Consider the following 18,674-nt stretch of genomic DNA (forward strand, 5'->3'; position numbering starts at 1 on the left):
TTATACATCATGTTTGTTACGGCCAAGAATTCCACAACACAAAACCCTTGCATAAACACTGCTGAAGCTAGAATAATTGGAATATGCTATGACAGCTGAAATTACTTATAACCTCTTTGTTTGTATCCTACACAAAGTATTTCACAGACAGCTGCTCACTATGCCAAACTGATTTCAGATGGAAAAGGAAGCTAGGGCAAATACCTAATCCATTACTTTTCCCTTTCCATTAAACACTTACAGACACACATATACAGGCATACTGATTTCAATGGATGGGAAATAACGTAAAAGACCAGAGAAGATGCTGAAGTACTTAAACCTACCTTGATGCTGCAAAGAAGCTTGTGACCTGATAACCAAAACTGGCATAGTATGCATGTTCCATGATAGCCATCAGCTGGACACAGTTATATCCTATAAAAACAGAAGAAATAAAACAAACCAACCCCTGCCTTAAGGATAGTTAAAAGAGAATTCAACACCTGTAACATTCATTCCAGTCTTCTCTCATTTTAGCTACCTCTAACTCTAATGAGTAACAACTAAAGATTAAGTCTCTTTCAAGACATAATTCTACCTAATAGTTTATACTTACATGATCTGCAATTAAAAACGGAACAGACAATTTTTCAAGTGTTCTACCTATAGCTAGGTGTATTGAATCTCTCAGATTTGGGAAGCAGTTATACATAAATATAATCTTAATTTAACTGAACTGCTTCTTCACTTTTGACACTTGCAGTCAAAAAGTGTGGGGGTAGTTGCTGGCTACACGCAATATGCCTCATGCCCTATGGAATCATTTTTTACCACTTCAAAAAAACACTTTTTTCCACCTTTAATGATTACATTCCCCCTCTGCAAGAGTCTTTCAAAAAAGAGAAAACACGAAAGAAATGTGTTTTTGTTCTGAGTTTACCAAAGAACCAAGGCAGTACAGAAGGGCTGGTGACACACTGTTTTGTGCGTCACACGCAAGATAGTTCAGTGCAATATTAAGGAAGGGAAATTTAAAGGGAAAACAACACGCTAACAATGAAGCCACAGGACTTACCACACATCTTAACTAAAGCAATCTTTGGTATCAGTGAGTAACCAACCCAGATAGCTCGCAAATGAGGACTATCAGCAAAAGGTAACCTTCAGGTTCAATCTACAGCCTGTTGGAACTCCCACCACTTCTCTTCATTACTGTAACCAAAATCTTCACTTCATTCTTTCATTTAGACAAGATACTGGTTTCTTTTTTTATTGTTCTTGGTTTTGTTTTTAAATTTAGCAGCTATAAAAGAGTTACTATTAGAAGATTGTTGGCATGAGCTCAGCAATTTGTCAGATTCATTGCTGCTTTGTAATTCAGGCTCATTGAACTTATTTACAGCATTTTTGTAAATAAACAGCAACATAGCATCAAATTAATCTCATTCGGTTTGCTTGCCATTTATTTTGCTATTTGTCATGCACATATTTCTACAAAGTATTAATATCTTATCATTCTTAAATACGGATGTCTTTAAGCTTGTCCTAACAAGACATTCCAAAACCAAATCTAATAGTCCTTAAAAAAACCCAAACATTTAAACAACAGAAAGGCTTAATGCCCACACTGTTTACTTAAGGTAAATAAAAACAAACATTATCTATCATTTCTATATACACTACCTAAATTTCATACTGCTTTTGTGGTGTACCAGCCTTTTCACGACATTTCTGCCTGCCCCCAAAGAAAAAAAATCTCTAGGTAAAGCAGAAAGCTTTCATAATTCTGTTAAGACTTATTAATCTCCTGGAACAACTGAAATTCTTTGGCAGTAAGGAAAGAGTCACAGATACACAATGTGGTATCCAAATACTTTTTGTTGAGGGCCTCCAGATATGCAAACTCCCTCACCTCACCTGCAAGCTCAACTTTATTGAAAGGCAAAAGGCCACATTCTGTGAAACACTGACTTAACAGGTAAAACCTACATGAAAAACATGGCTTATTCAGGCACTCTGATAACTAAATAAATCAAACACCACATAGGCACAGCCACCATCCACAGAGTTCTCAGCCACAGATGTCAGGATTATTTTACAGTTGAGTGTAACAAAACATATTTCATCACAGGGCAGTAAAAGTCAGCAGGTTCTAATACTGTCTATTATAGAAACAGTGCAAAGACACCACAGGAAAAAAATAATCATCAAATAGGAATCGAGGTGAGCAGTTTTGCTATGCTTCCTGAGATAATCACGCCAGCTGTTTCAAACATCCCCTCCAATATACTAGAAGTTTTTTTTCTAAAAGTGGATTTAAAGTTTCCATGTTCTGATACTTCATGGCAACTGCTCAGGGATAAAAAGTTTAGCATGCTTATTCTAGCAAACAGAAAGAACAGTCCTTTCTATCCAGGTGTTTCTTTGTCTTTCCTTAGAATCAAAATTTACATTAGCAGAACCAGTTAAGAACACTATTTTCTGAGGACCATATCACAAAAACAGGTCATTTTTCAAGTTGAAAGCAAACCATTCCAAAGAAAACTGCTCTGCAGTATTTATCTAGGCTTTTGCAATCACATTTTACTTAATCTATGGAATGGATTTTAATTCACATATCCTATTTCAGTTGTTGTTTCTTCTCCATAGATGTCAGTTGTTTACAATTTTTGCTGCCCTAAGAATCTATTTTTATAGTACATGTAATCTGAAAATGCAAGAGACCTATAGACGCTTGATAATTATCTTTTCTAATAAGAGCACAGGCACACAAAAATTTTACCGCTGCAAGTATCTCTGCTATTACTTACCAAGATCCTTTATTCTGGGTAGTACATTATATGTGAAGTTTTTATAAGAAGCTACTTTCCCTTCTGGGGAAGCAATTCCCACATGAGATTCATAGATTCTCAGGCTTTTTAGTCTCTTGGGGGAAGGATGCTTATGCTATAAGGAAAAAAAAAACAACAAAACCACAACAGTTGTCATTAGGATACGACAGCTAGGAAGTGTTGTCACAATCATGTAATTTGCACAAGATGAGAAACAGTTTGAGGTTTGTTTTGTTTTCCTTCAAGAGCACAAACATTTCAGAAGTAATTAAGCATTCTAAACTGTTAAAAGCAAGTGTCTATTTCAAACTAACATTCTTAATGAACAAGAAACTGGACATACATGATTCAACACTTTTCTTATACCCTTTTTAAGTTACACTGAAGTGTATAAACTTATAACAGCCATTGTACCCTAAAGCTCTTCTGAACTACTACGAAGCTCATTTGAAAACAGAAGATGACAATAGAAAAATAGTTTTTTATTTTTTAAGCTTACCTGCTTTTTGCAGGTATTTGAAGTTGCTCTCCTATTCATAAGAGGGCTCAATTTTTTTTTCTGACTTAACTCAGTGAGGCCTTGTCTGCACCCTAAATGTTCTTGCCTCTTTTTTACTCTAGGTCATACAGATCACTGCATTCCCAACCTCCCCATTCCTCCTCTCATAGAGAATCTAGATGTTCCACAGCATCATAGATACAGAGTAGGTCACTAAATTCATATAAACTATACAACTAAATAAGAAAGTTACTCTAGATTATGTAATGAGAGTTTTTTGGGGGTTTGAGTTTGGTTTTTTTTGGTTAAGCGATTTTCCATGACGGTTACCCTTTCTTGGTCAAGCAAATGTTTCATGATTTGAGGCGGGTGCTAAAATTTAACTGAAAACAGAGGTTGCAGCTCCTATAATATAGAACGCTACATACCATTTTTTAGTGAAAACACCAAAAACTGTAACAATATGAAATAACATCACTCAGTCTGAAGTTTCTGAATGTTCTCCTAGGATATTTTCCATATATCTTGTAAAAAGTTCCCCTCCTTATAGCAGTGCATGACAAGTAAGGCAGCTTTAAAAAAAAAATCAATAAATGCATTTCCTCATATGAAAAACTAGGATTCAACTGGAGCATGAGCACGTTACTTTTGAAAGCTTTTTTTGACTTCATACAGCATTGACTTATTATTGGAGTACTGAACTTTGTATTTGCAGCTAACTAATTCTTAAACCCAATTTTGATAATTCCCAGCTCTCCTCCTCTGTACCAGAAAGGGCCACCCAGTCATAGAAGAGTTATCAAGCTTGCCTAGCACACAGCAAGCTGAAGTTAAAATACTTCTTTAATGGGTAACTATTTTTTAGTTTAGTAACTCTCTTTAGTAACTTTACTAACTCTCTACAGGAGACTGAAAAAGTAGCTCAACAACATCCATCATTGAAGTCACTTGTTTCTGTCAAAGCCATGAATAAAAACCCTTCGTGTCTCATGTAGCTACTTTCACTAGTTTGCTACCCTCTTTTTGTGGAACAACTCTTTTTTCTTCCAAACAGGGATGCAAAGATGACACGTTACACAGTTTTATAGACTTTTTGAAAAGAATATGTAAGCCTTACTATATATGACTGTGGTGGATTCCAGTGTACCCAATCGTAATTTACTTTGTCTTCATCACGGACTACATATCTTGCCCAAGGTGAAATACGATAGAGGAGTTCGCCATTTTGAGCTCGAATCACCACCTATAAAATAACCACAACATATGCATGCAGTCATATATATAATTCATGTAACACTTCCTATGTAAATGATAGGGGAGAATGAAATAGCACACTACACAGAAGTTTAATTTAAAGAACACACAAATATACAATGCAAGTCAAGACAAGGAAGAATGACCCTGTTCACAAAGATGATTTGCAAAGGGATAGCAAACCAGGCACATCAGACACAGGAGTGATGTTCACAAGCAGAAGCTGAAAGGCAAGATAAATACGGAAGCTTCATATAAGTAATGGGAGAAAGAGCCTTTCCAAATGAATTACTATTAGGTTCCCTAATTTCCCCTGTCGTTGCTATTCCCCTGCCATATTCTTATGAATTTAAATAGACATGCAGTATAATGCCATCAAGATGAGAACTGTGATTTGTCTACTTGGCAAACAACCTAGTAAGCCAACTTTAACATCTTAATTCCTTCTTTGCTATGCTTTGTGAGCCCTGACCAATATCATATAGACCAGAACCACAAATCAAAACAAGCAGCACAGGACAGCTTTCAGGCCAAGAAAAGGGGAAAGAGTAAAATTTGAATTACTGAGTTTCTGCCGCTGCCTTTCAGTTCCTCCAGGTCCCTTCGCCATTCTAGTAAGTATTATCATGAGTTTTACTTTCCGTGTTTGGTTTCCTCTATTTTATAACAAGAGATTAAAAGGCCCATTCTTTTCAATTCCTTCAAAAAGCTCATAAAACTTCACCAGAAAGAGTGACCAAACAACAAACCTAGGAACCTTTTGGAGTATTATAATTTCACACAATAGCAAAATTGAAATAATTACTAGTATAATATTGTACCAGAACCTTGCAGAAGATACTGTATTCAAAGAGTTGGTGATCTTGAACAGGCCACTTGTGCTCTGTTAAGTTATTAAATATGTAACTCACAAAATACCCTTGGGAAAGGGTATGAGAATCAAAGGGTGGAAGGTAGCGTTGCATGTTTAAGAGCTAGGGATGACAGGTTCATGCTGTGCTGCACATGTCCCTTGGCTGCAGGACAACCTTAGCCATCTCAGCATAACAGAGGGACCCACAGGCAGCTCCCCCTTGGTACTGGCAACTACATCACCCACACAGACTTGCCTTTGTCTAAATATGCAGCAAGAAACTCTCACGAGTACAGGCTTTACAAGTAAAGTCCTTTTCTTCAAAGGAAATATATCCTAGCTTGAATGACCAAAAAGAAGAGCTTCTCTTCAAGAACAGGATCCACTCCACACAGCATGCCATAGGAAAAATCAACCAGGGCATTGTCTGATGCCAGGCTAATGCAGGGTGCCCAGCATTTGAAGGTGACTTGCTCATTATTTGTATTTCTCCTCTTATTCTAATTAAAGCAGTTATCCCATGAAGCCAATTGTTGTCAGGCCTTTCTTCTTGAAATGCAGAAAGAATCCCGCTCCATCTCTCTCTTCTCACCCCACCTCCCCCATTCCTCAGTGCAGAATGAACAGCACCACCCTGGTTTTACTCAGTATTTTGGCTGCCATTAAAACAATAACATAGAAGGTTTGCAAATCTATAACCCAGAAAGGTACAAAAAAGCAAAGTCCTGAAATTCTTCATTATGCTTTTGTTAAAATGATGGTTTTTTGGTTAGGTTGTTGGTTTTTGGGAGCATTTTTTTTTGTAAGGAGAGCTATGAGCATCATAAGAAGCCTCAAATTAAAAAAGGGGGAGGTGAGCTTTTTCCTTTGCCTTGTTTCTTTTTTTATTAAAAGAATGACTTTTCTTTCCTCTCAATTCCTAACAAGTAGACTAGAAGATGACAATTATCAAAGAATTGCTTTTTCACCTGTTGCAAGTGTCCTTCATTATTTTGATAGATTATCTGTATCCTTAACCCAACCACAGGAGAAAGTAAGATGAAGAAGAGCCGGCCAAAAGGGTATTTCTGCAATTATATCAACACTATGAAGATCCTCCTGGCTGATAACATTGACAATTTGAAAGTTACTCTTAAAATAATAAAAATTATCTCCTCTTTCTGCTATCAGACTTCTGATGACACTATTGCTCGTTTTACTAATTTGTCCCAATTTACCCATCACAGAAATAAGATAACCATAATAACCATACCTAGCTACTCAAGCTAGCATTCCTTCTTCTGTAATACTCCAGTGTAATTTATACTACACAGGCCTATGAGGGGTGAGCACATTTTATTTTAAGAAATGAGGTAATTAATCTAAATTCAGAATACTATTTAATTAGATGTAGTACTGTTTTAATATAAAGATGAGATGATACTGGAGGGGGAAAAAGAAAAAGGTTATTTATTATGAAATACTAAAATCAGTCATGCATACTCTTTAATTTAGTCCATTAAGCAATAAGAAACACTTAAAAAACCCAGAAACACCTTCAAATGAGCAACTAGTTATTTCACTTTTTTTTTTTTTTACCCACACTTCCACAGTTATGGTTAATTAACACACACAGCATCTCTCTGCATCCCTTTCTTCTGAAGTCTTACAATAACTTTTATTATTCCATAGTCACACAAATTCACCATATTTTCCCTCGTTTATGAGCACCTCTGCACTTGATTTACCAGTTTTTCAGAAGTCATTTTGTTTAAATACTATTCTCGCTTTTATTCAAAGCATTTATCGGGTCAAGTTGATTGGTTAGACTTTCCAGGAACTAAGAGACTTCTATAGGAACTTGTACAAGTTCCTGACCAGCTTTTACACCCAGAATTCTAATAGCTACAAATAAAACTTCAAGAAGCAGAGGCATACAGGTATTTGTCATCTATTACGATAGTAACAATGTAGAGGCCATAAATAGGTGGTGCTAATCTACGACTTTCTGCAAGGGTTGAGTTTGCACATTTAACAGTCTTACTAGACTTAAGTGTCTGCTCTATTTTAAGGTTCACAATCTAAAATTTTAGTTTACACTTTTTAGAACTTAATTTACAGTTTTATTATGCAAAGATATAAGAAACTTCCCATGTTCTTAAGAGAAGGATACATTTATTCAACAAAAGAAGGCAAACAATTTAACCATGCAAATTTCAAAAACTCAAAAGAGTGGGGGAAGCATTTATTATAAACAAGTATTCAGAAAATTTATTTTTTGCCTTCTTCACAGTGCAGGTCTTCAGGAAGATTTTCCAAATATATCCAGCCATTGTTATATCTAGTTGAACCCCACCATAACAGTAGAAACCTCAATTTTGCTCACGTATTGCTGTCATTTTTGAGCATCATGAGCTGTGCACAGAGAAAGCCCAGTCAAGAGGAACACCGCTAGCCCAGGAAAGGAATCATTACAATACTAAAGCTGGTAAAGTTAAATCCTGTTCTTCTGACTTACAAGAGCATAATCAACATAGTTTCTTTAGACCTCTATCAAATGATCCCTAAAAATTAAAAATTTCAGTTCTCATCTCCTATGCTTGCTTAAGCCTTTTCGTAATTTTATGTGAATCCCATTTATTGAATCTTTCCTTTCCTTAATTACCAAGCTCTATACTCAATCAACTTCTTATTCCTCTCTCCTGATATTGTAGAAAATCGATTAATAAGTTTCAAGTAGAAAGGCTTCAGATAAATATTTTCTAAAGTTTCTTGAGACAGAACTCCCACACCATCATGCTTAGCTGAGGCATGAGCAAAAAGAAAAAAAAAGAAAAACCCTGCAAAAAAGTTGAATGGCACCCCAAACCAAACAGCAATTCAGCCCAAGACTGACAAAAATCACTCTAATGGAAACAGTCCAATAGCTTTCCCATATTTGTTTTGGCATTTCTTTAAACCATTAATTACAAATAAATAAGAGTTGTAATAAAAGGACTAATATTAAGTATACATGTAAAACTGAAAGACAAACTCTTGTTCCACTCACTCCAGACTATTACTTGTGGTCCATTCTCTGCAGTGTTCAGATATCAAAAGTACCTGCCGTGTATACTCTGCACCTGCTGCTACAGGCTATATATGCATAAAGAATAATTAATATAGTCATCACACAGCCCTTTTGACAAAGTGCCTATGAGTATTTAACAGATACTTTACTTTTGTTCCAAACTTGCTTTTTTAACTCATTTCAAAAAATTCTTAAAAGTTATGATGCATAACCTATGCTAGCTACCACTTAGCTCATCAACATTTTATAGCTGAACTTACATTTTCTAATTAACTCAACAATCTTCTCTAGAGAACATACATAAAATCATGATCTTCATTAAATAGGCTTCTTCAAACTGGCCTTGGGATTTACCTACTTCATTTTTAAGAGATATGTCCCTGTTCTTTCCTTAAGGTATATGAGGAGGCACATCATACCATTTGATAAAAACACTACAGCCCCCATTAAATAAAGCTTTAAAAATGCACACTGCTACTATAACATGAAATGCATTTGTTAGGTGACCCAAACAAAGTGGCAAAAGTTTAGCCTTTAATCACAACCAACCTGTTTGGTTTATACTCATTTAAGCTTTAGTTAAAGAAAATCCTAGGTAAAAATAGTCACCGTATTTCTATTATCAGGTTTTTTTCCACTTATGCTGGCTTCTAAAGCCACGTAACAGCATACATCTTGCTGGCTTTTAAGAACATAAAAGAAAATACAGATAAAGTTGCTAGAAAAATCATAGTTAAACTTAGCTGTTACATGTAATAAACCATCAGGCATAGCATATGGAAGTTCTGCAGTAGGCATTTAATACACATATGTATCAAACAGCCCTTTACTGTTCATATGTTTTCGTATTACAGGCATGTCCCCGCATTATGGTTACCCTTGACTTTCTTCAGCTCTGTGATTTAAGTCACCTTTTAAAGGCTTACCCATATGAGCTCTGTAAAATTATCAAGGAGAAGCAGCAATGCTGGTCACCACAGAAAACACTCCAACACGACAAGTGCAGGGGGAAAAAGGAAATCCAAGTTTCCTAGGCAAAATAACATATCCTCCTCCATTTGTGTGTTTAAAGTGCTAAGAAAAAGCCAAAACTAAGTTAAGAAGAAATCAACATATGAAGAGTTACATTTACACTGCACAAATTTAGAAGGGCAGAAAAGCTAACAAAGACAAAGAACAGACGAAGACAACTCGCCACCATCTACATTAAACATCTTTGTCTGAAACATAAGATAGAGTAGTACTTAACCATCAAACTGCGTAATCCATGAGCAACATGGCAATTTTTGTCGAAAGGAGGAAGTATCTTACAGCAGCTAACCTGTTTAGAACTCTGTACTAAGAAGTCTCTCCCCCAGCCCCCATACTTCCCAAGTTGGCATACCCACTGGATTCAGGAAAATTCAAAAGTTAGTCATGCAGAATTTGCCTACATTAACACTACTAGATATAGCTCACCTGAATAGTTTTGGGTATTTTTTTCCCCTCCTCTGGTGGCAAATACAGTCACATAATAATATGTAAAAACTCAAAGTCCTTGATGACCTTTGAACGTCACATGATTCTGGCTTCCAAGTAAAATATCAGCATAAATACATGTAAATAAATGCTCTTACACAAATAAGCAAGTGTCAGAAAGACAGAATTAAAACATCCTTCAAAATTTGACATTAAAAAGTCAATTTTCTCTAAAAACAGACATGGCACAGATATACAATTCATATAAGCACAACTGTAAAACAACAAAAAGTGAAGAGCTTAACCTAAGCTGCTCATCTTTTGTATGTAAAGGTTAAAATGTGTGGCTTGTTTGCATTTTCCGTTACAGAGATGTTGGGTGTGTTTTCAACACACAAATGTCCAAAACATTCAGCACACATGAAGTTTAGCATCCAAAACCCCTGTAATTAGTACAGTGGATTTCATAGATGAGTACACCAAGGTAGTCAAAAGATGTCCTAGTAACCCAAGGTTTAAGGCATCTATGTTGCTGAAGTGATTAATTTTTAAGCAAGAACTTTCAGACCTGAATAAATAAATAAAAAAATCACTAGAAAAACTGAAACATATGGTTGCAATAAGAGCAAGCATATAGCCAACAACGGCCAGGTTTGAAGGTCTGTGAAGACTGGTGTGCAAAGGTGCATTCCAATTTTCAAAGTGATGGACTGCTGGAAGACCTAAATATCACATAATATTACTATCAAAGTGACACTGTGTTCCATGTCTGTCTCACTAGAGTGTAGGGAATTTATGAAGCAGGGAGTGGTAGAATAAAACCAAGTACAGTGTTTACAAGTCTATTCTGATGACATTTAAAACTCTCAAAAGCAGTTTATTACAGCTAAGAAGGAACGACCACTCTGAGAGCAGCCTAGTGTAACACAGAAAAGGCAGTAACACAGTGGAACAATTCAGAGGCTGAAATAGGTTTCCTTTAACTTAACGGTGCTTCCAATGCAGGACAAGTGAGATTCAGGGGCCTCGATTTTCAGATGCACTGAAAGTTGAGACTTTTGGGTATCCCACTGTTCTGCCTTTCCAAAATAGCACAGGTCTTCCACAGCACCTACAGTACATCTGCCAGCCCCTTCTGGAGGCCTCAGGGCATTTAAAGGAGAATTTGGCACTTAGGTTCAGACAACTTATAAACTACTGTGACTCAGTGAAATTTCTTGGCTTTTTATGAACCGAAGCCACACTTTTTTTCTGCAATTATCAATAACAATAAAAAGTCTGAAAGTTTTGCAAGTAACAACTTTAGAAGTTTAGTCACAAATACAAATTTAGATAAAATGTAAACCCACATGTAAAGTAGAGCTTAACGTGTTTGTGCTATTGTTATGACCGACAAAACTTTACGGTAACAGGCCACAAAACACCACATTTAAAATCTGTGTTTATGAATATCCCCTTTCTTTCTTTTTGCCCACCTTCATCCTCTCTTCACATCAGCTTCATTTGACTAACTCATCTTCCAGTGTACATGTACACAGATCTTCAGAACAACGTGGGAGAATAATTCAAGTGACCATTACATATAAGATCAGACAGTTTCTCTGCTTAGCATCCACTCCTTTAGCTTTCTGTTTCTGCTTTTAAAGCAGTCTTTCATCCCATGCATGAGCATTATATTCATTTATAATGTGTTCTCATAAGTCATCTGTCTCTGCTTCCACTGATTATGATACAGGATCAAACATTAGAAATAAAAATAAGCCATGCTGTCTTGATAATTCCTTATTTTTCAGATATTTATTTTCATTTAAAACTAGCATCTGCTGGATTATTTTGTTTTAAAGAATTAAGAATGATATTTTTGCAGTTCACGAAATTTGTTGTATAGTGGTTTGTCATTTATATTCGAGTTGGGGAGAGGAAAACGAGGAGGCGATAACTAGATAACTGATGAGTATATGCAAGCCAATAAACTGCTCTGAAACACTGTATTATTATTTCATTACTTTAAGAGCTTGAAAGCACTTGGAATGATTGTTGGTATATGTGGCTTTTAATACAACAATGAAATTAAATTGGCCATCAAACCAACAATAGCTAACATAATAAGAGTGGACTAGCTTTAATATAAATACAGAAATGTCAGTGACTTCGTTATTTATATAAGGGCAATAAGCTATTATTTCAATATTTTACAATTTATAGTATTTCACTAGCTTCATATTTATTAATTTCTGAGACAATATTATCCATATGTAAGAGTCACAAGAATACAAGTGGAAACACTACCTCATCTAAATAACACCCACCTGATTTGAAAGTAAGTTCAACCCAAAAACCTAGAAGCATGACAGAATAAAGACTCTCTAGGAAGCTTGTGACAGATGCTGCAATAACATAACAAGTTATTTCCAATACGTAAAATTTATTAGAAGTTAAACATTAAGATATTTCCCCTCCTTCAGTTCTAAGAGTGCACGGGGAAAGAAAACTGCTTGCACACACAAGATTTTTTTAGTATAATATACACTGTAGACAAAGAAAACCTTACATTTTCACCTTTGTAAAATAATTAATCTCTCCAAAACTTTATACTTAGGACATATTGCTGCTGTAAGAATACCTGTTCTTGGATTTTATTCCATAAATGCAGTTCAGTTTTAATGACAGTTCCTGCATTTGAGTAACTGATACAATCCTGCTATAAGATCACATTTCTTTTTTCTTAATTAGATCATCCTTTTCTCAACTCCCTCAAGTTGCTACAGAAATAGAGAAGTGAAATTTAACCATCAACTGAAAGTACTTTTCTTCCACAAAGCACATCCCGGGTTAGCACCCAGTATAGAATACACAGTTCTGATGGTCTTTTGACAGCAGGTGATGTAAATTGAACCCATTTACAAAAGTAAAATAAAATCACATCGCCACCCCTGCCTTCCCCATGCACACAGAGGAAACCACAGGGCAACTATTATCATTCTTTTTCTACAGGTCATACTGGTTTGCAAGAGAAACACTAGAGTCTAGAGGCAATGTTTTTGTAAGGGTTTTTTGGGTTTTTTTTTGGTTTTGTTTTTGTTTGTTTGTTTTTTTTTAATACATGGGACCACAGCAGAACACCTTCTGGTAAGATAATGCAGCCTGCTGCAGAATCCAGGACCAGAATTCAGGGTTCCTTGCCTGACACAGCTTACCTTAAAGAAGATTTAGATAAAAATACAAAAGCCTGACAAAAATTTGGGATAGAACAGCAGTGTTAAGAGCTTTATTCTGGAATTTTCTCATTCAACCTGACAGATTTTAGAGACACACTAAAACATTTCCCTCTTTAATAGCCTCAAAAATGGAAGGTGAGGAATGAAGAAGCGAACACAGCTTCTTCACTAGTGCCTTACTCATCTTATTACTGCACAGCCCTGCCTAACAAAGCTCAGGAGAGGCAGCAAAGAGGAAAAGGGAACAGTAGTTCAACACTTCAGCTTCTCCTAGCCAGGAGTTCCTCCCCAAACGGACCCTCCACCCAAATCAGTGGGGGAGGAGGCATGGAAAACCGGAGAGCTTTCCAGAACTCACCTTCCACTGAAAAACTTTACCATACTCTATTCCTACTGCTCCAAATAACCAAGAAATCAAGAGTATCTGTCAAGGTGCTTGCAGTCACTGAAGTCATTTCCTAACAAGGGAATTGAGTATAAAACTTGAAAAGATGTTTCAGAAAGAACTGACAGCGTGTTGCTTCTGCCAGGCTATTCTCCTTCTAAATTGCAAATCGGTTACACTGAGAAGAAAAAGTAACAGAACACTCTAATCACATTATTCCAGCTCTCCCTTTCTCCAACTTTTTTTCCCCCTCATCTGTTTAAGATTACTGCCAAAATTAAGTCAGTCAAGACAAAGCTGTCTGCTTTGTTTTACTTTTCTTCCAAGCTATTTTCTTTCAAAGAAATCTGCTAAAGGGACAAGCATTTAAATAAAATATTGAAAAGATACTCCTTAGCTATTGGACACACAGTAATACTTCTCAGGTGGTTTACACACTTAAAGTTCTGCAGAGGAATCTTTGTGGTTCAGAAGTCATTGGGAGAGAGGTATATTTGCTGTGCAAATTATTATTCTGTAAATATATCATCACATCAGCTCTTAGACTATAAACTCATTAGGGATATTAAATATTCATTCACAATTCCCCCTTCTTTCCCCTTCTCCCCTTCCCCCTTGGGGAAAGAAAATAAATTTAAAAAAAATAATCAAGACATGAAAGAAGCAAAAGCCTATCTTCAAAGCCAAGTCATGAAGTCATGCCTTGATTTTCCAAAAGAGGGAGATATAGCTCCATTTGTGAATTAAGCATTTCAATTACAATGAAGAACCTAAGAACACGTTTAACTAGTTTACTAGATCAGATTAAGAAGGAAAGCTTTTGCTGTTTTTTTTTTCCTGTTTCCATGCTTCTTAGAAAACTAAGACTAAGAGATATTAGTAAATACTAACAAAAATACTATATAGTTTATTTAAGTATTAAAGAATTCAAAAGATGTAGACAGTAGCCTAGTATCACAAAAATATCTATGCAGAGATAATGGGAAAAATCAAACTGTTAAAGTACAGGAAACCCCAGAAGAATTGTTTAAAATGGAAGCAATACCACATGGAAACATTCCCAATAGATTTCTATAGGCACAAGTGTAGAGACAATATTTCACTTGAATATCATGAACTATTCTAAAAGTACATGGATTTCTACAGGAAGAAAAAATAGGCTTTATAACTGTTAGCTACACAAAGGTGGCATTATTAGGTATTGAGGGACAACCAGTTTACTTTTTTAAAAAGAAAACACCACATCTATCTATGCTGCAGGACAGCATTCAAACTTTTCTTTCAGTCTGGAATCCAGATTTTGAAAATCTTTTTCAAAATCATAAGTTAAAGGAAAACTGGCATCTCTAAAATACACTTTTCCCCCCCCACTGTGAGAACCAAAATCAAGTTACTAAAACAGTGATGTAGCTCAAAGACTATAAAAAAAATTGTATGCATAATCTAAAAGCATTCATGTATGTATTATGCAACTGAGAGGCTTGGGGTAGGAGAGCAGAGTTTGAAAAGCAACCATAATAATAAAGCACATTACACACAATAAGTGTAACTTATTAGAGTTGTTTCAAGCCATGTCAAGTAGAAAAGAAGCTGCTGAAGTATGTAATAGGGGCACCCAAGCATTAAGTATTACTTATCCTCAACTATAAAGCCTTTCTATAAAGGACAACTGCTGCATAATGCACCTTGCAGTTGGGTGACTGTGGCATAGCATTCTAACTTTTGATGCTCCCATTCACAGCTGTTTCAAACTGACAGCGAAACTTGTTTTGGGGATAAAGCAGGTCATGCTCAACACCTCCACTTCCTGTCACTTACTCCCGTGGTGTCTTATAACTGGGGTAGCCTACAGCCCCAAATGGTTCTTCCACTGTCCTCTCCCCTCCTCCTCCTACTGTCTCCCTGCCCAACAAGTCAAGAGTCCCTAACACCTTAGGTCACGCTCTTTGGGGGTTAAAAAAAAAAGTGCAGAGAATCATGATGTGTCCCCTCTGTTCTGAGGTCATCCATTAGGGATGAGCTCACCTGACCCTCTCCACACAGTGTTAGGTACATTAACTTAACTGCTTTCTGATAGTCTAAAGTAGAATGCCTTGAATACTTTATCATAATGCCTCAGAGAAGTCCTCCTCAAACAGCTTTGGTGTTGGCTGTGTTGCAGGTACAGATTCCATCTAACAAGACTTGGGCATCCAAGGCGTGGAATAAGTCCATTAGAATACTAAAGTTTATCTTCCACTTTCTCCTTGACCTATAATCTTCTCTATTTGTCTATAGACAAATACAGCTGGAAATCAAGAAGTATGTACCACTGAAGTATGTCACACTGAAGAGAATGTCAGGTTTACCTAATTAGTGGCCCTACCTTCAAAATAAAACCAACTCCCCTAAAAAACCACAGCCATGCTTACATATATATTTTATATGGACTCCCAGACTTCAAATTCCATTTCAAGATCCCTTCTTTAAAATCTCTCCCTCTTCCTCAAAAAAAAACCCCAAACAATATTTTGCTTAACACACACCTAATATCAACTGAAACAATTAGTCTTCTGTATGCATAAACTAAAAGGAAAATACTTTTAAATAGCAAAGCCTCCTACCAAAGAATTGCACAATCTTCAAGTCACCAGAGAACTAAGCCTGCCCAAATAACTGAAGAAGAATATTTTGAAGTGCTGAGCACAGTCTGCAAAAAAGGCTCTAAAGAACAAGAGTCTACTGCATTGCAATGTTTCATCACTGCTACAACCTCTCCTATGAGTCCACAAGTAGTTGGCACCTTGTTTACCAAAGCCAAAGAGGAAAAGTCAAGAGACTGTTCATCTCCCAATGAGATAACAACTCTTCCTGATATAAATCTAATCTGTAACCCAGAGAAGTCTACAATAACTTGTTCCATAGATCACAATCAAGCAATGAAACATGAAGGGTATTGCCACAGATTTAACTAATGCTTTACTTCACATTCAGCACCACTGATGTCTAGAAGCGTGCATGCTAAATGACTCAAGTCCTGTTCCCTAAAGTTGAAAGTGCCAGGAGGGCCATGTCTGCCTCTTCCTGTGCACAGGTTACATACCACGATGCTGCGGAACACTTGTTTCTTTCACTGTTCGAATTCGCAGACTACAAGCAAGAATATGCCTCACACCCCCAGCTGAGGTGAATACAAGAAACTTCAGAAGTGTTTGTATTTGTACATGTAAGAAAACAGTGAACACTTCTTCAGGAAGCTTCCCATTGAAATCCTGTTTCATACCTCTGCTAGAGGTAGCAAGACTCCCTTTGTAAAAGCTGTCGACTGCACATAACCTATTTATATCCTATGTTACAGAAAACCCACCACATCTTTAACACTTCTATACCTAACATCCTAACCACTAGCTTGTTATCCCATTATTAGAAAGTTTCCCGAGTTTCCACATTCTCATTAAAAACGCCTTTACATTCTGACTGCAGACTGCTTGAAGGGCATGAGACCTGAACTCGAAGCCAGTCTGATAACTATGCTGCTGGACTTCCTGACCAGTAGGGTCAGCTGCAACACCATCTACTTCATCAGTGACAGTAATTACACTTGATGAATTTTGCTAACGGTGGTTCCCTGACACTGATTAACCTACCTGCTCACCATATTTGATTCTTTTTCAAGGTTTACAAGTTAAACACAGAGTATGCAGATCTACTACAAAGTATAGGATACAGTGGTAAAACTGTAAGGATGAAATTTTAATAATATTCTTTACAGCTAACTCTCCTCACCACCTCATGGATACAAATGAATTTTTAGGTACTTCTAACTGTGATTAATCTGTTACGGTTCTGACTTAGAGCAGTTCCTCCTTTGCACCCTGTAATATTAAGAAGGATTATACCTGTGGACTGGAAAACTACTCAAAACCAGTAGTAGTGAACTTTTAAAACATTTCATACAAAATGATAAAAAAAAAATGTGACTCTTCTTTGTGACAGCCCAAATTTTGTCTTGAACTTAGCACCTAACTACTGTTCAGCAATCACCGAAACTACTCAAAGATGTTAGAGTGGAATATCAATAGAAAAATATTGTGTTAACAAGTACACAAGATACCAAATCTAATAACCTCATCACAATAAAAGATACTCCCTCAAAAAACTATAGAGTTTACAATTTAAATACACATATACACACACAGATGTACATGTGTGTGAGAAGAAGGAAGATAGATTTAGCAAATGACTGAACACAGTTTTTAAAAAGTTTCTACCATTTTCTGATGTGACCTTTCCAGGGAAAACTCACACTATTTGCTCCCCAAGCTGTATATCATTGGTTCTGACAGCATACACAGACAAATTATGAAGGCTGTTATAGTGCTTAGAAGTGATCTTTTAAAACCCAATTAAAATTAACTCTAAGACAAGTTTCTTTTTTTTTTTTTTAAGAAAAAAAACTTTTACCTATCTACACTCAATTACATAAAAGCTGTCTGAGAAAGCTACCCATTTGTAGCTATATGGCTTCAAAAAATGTAACAAGAAATCAACAAATTTTGCCACTGAGATTTTACAGACAACTTCCTAATTTTTACCTCGCTCTTGGTAAAAGTTGCCTTATGGAGACACGTCAGTCATCCTGACTCTTACCTTTGTAACCAGAATCAATTACATTAAACTAGATTTCATGAATGTCCAAGTGATATTTAGTGGCACACAGTGTTTTAATTTCATGCACCTACCCAGCACATTGTCAGATAAATTTACTAATATATAAAATTCTCATACTGCCAAATCATTTCAGACATCATAGATCTACTGTCATTATTGGAAAGTTGAACAATGACTAGTATTTTCGTATATCATCTCCAGCTCACAGAAGAGGATTTAGTGATTCCACTATACAGATCTCCTCCTATTCAGTGTTCCAGGGCAGCAGGTAGCTCAATTACAAATCACCAATATTTTAGGAGTACTGATCTTCCCATCTTTTCTTATTTAGCTCTTAGAAAATATTTTAGAACTCGATCATTAGCCATGAACTTGGAAATTTTCATCCAGGTTTGAATTCTTATTTGCTTCCAGTTCCCAATTGTTCTGCATTTTCCCTGTCGTTTGGCATATATCAAGAATATTAAACAATTTTCCTACTGCAGATACTAAGAT

At 36.2% G+C, this 18,674-nt stretch overlaps 1 protein-coding gene across 5 annotated transcripts in view; it reads right to left on the bottom strand.

Annotated features, from left to right (window-relative positions):
* The window catches only part of GBE1 (1,4-alpha-glucan branching enzyme 1), a 387,946-nt gene that overhangs the window by 94,897 nt on the left and 274,375 nt on the right, over positions 1–18,674 (bottom strand). For all 5 annotated transcript variants that reach the window (XM_063347805.1, XM_063347765.1, XM_063347776.1 and 2 more), the window contains 3 exons: positions 4,430–4,555; positions 2,793–2,928; positions 327–417 (listed from right to left, as the gene is read on the bottom strand). In XM_063347805.1, the coding sequence (XP_063203875.1) occupies positions 327–417; positions 2,793–2,928; positions 4,430–4,555 (353 nt within the window). The remainder of the gene's footprint in view (positions 1–326; positions 418–2,792; positions 2,929–4,429; positions 4,556–18,674) is intronic.

This window comes from Chroicocephalus ridibundus, chromosome 1 (genome assembly GCF_963924245.1).
Source record: "Chroicocephalus ridibundus chromosome 1, bChrRid1.1, whole genome shotgun sequence".
Taxonomy (NCBI): Eukaryota; Metazoa; Chordata; class Aves; order Charadriiformes; family Laridae; genus Chroicocephalus; species Chroicocephalus ridibundus.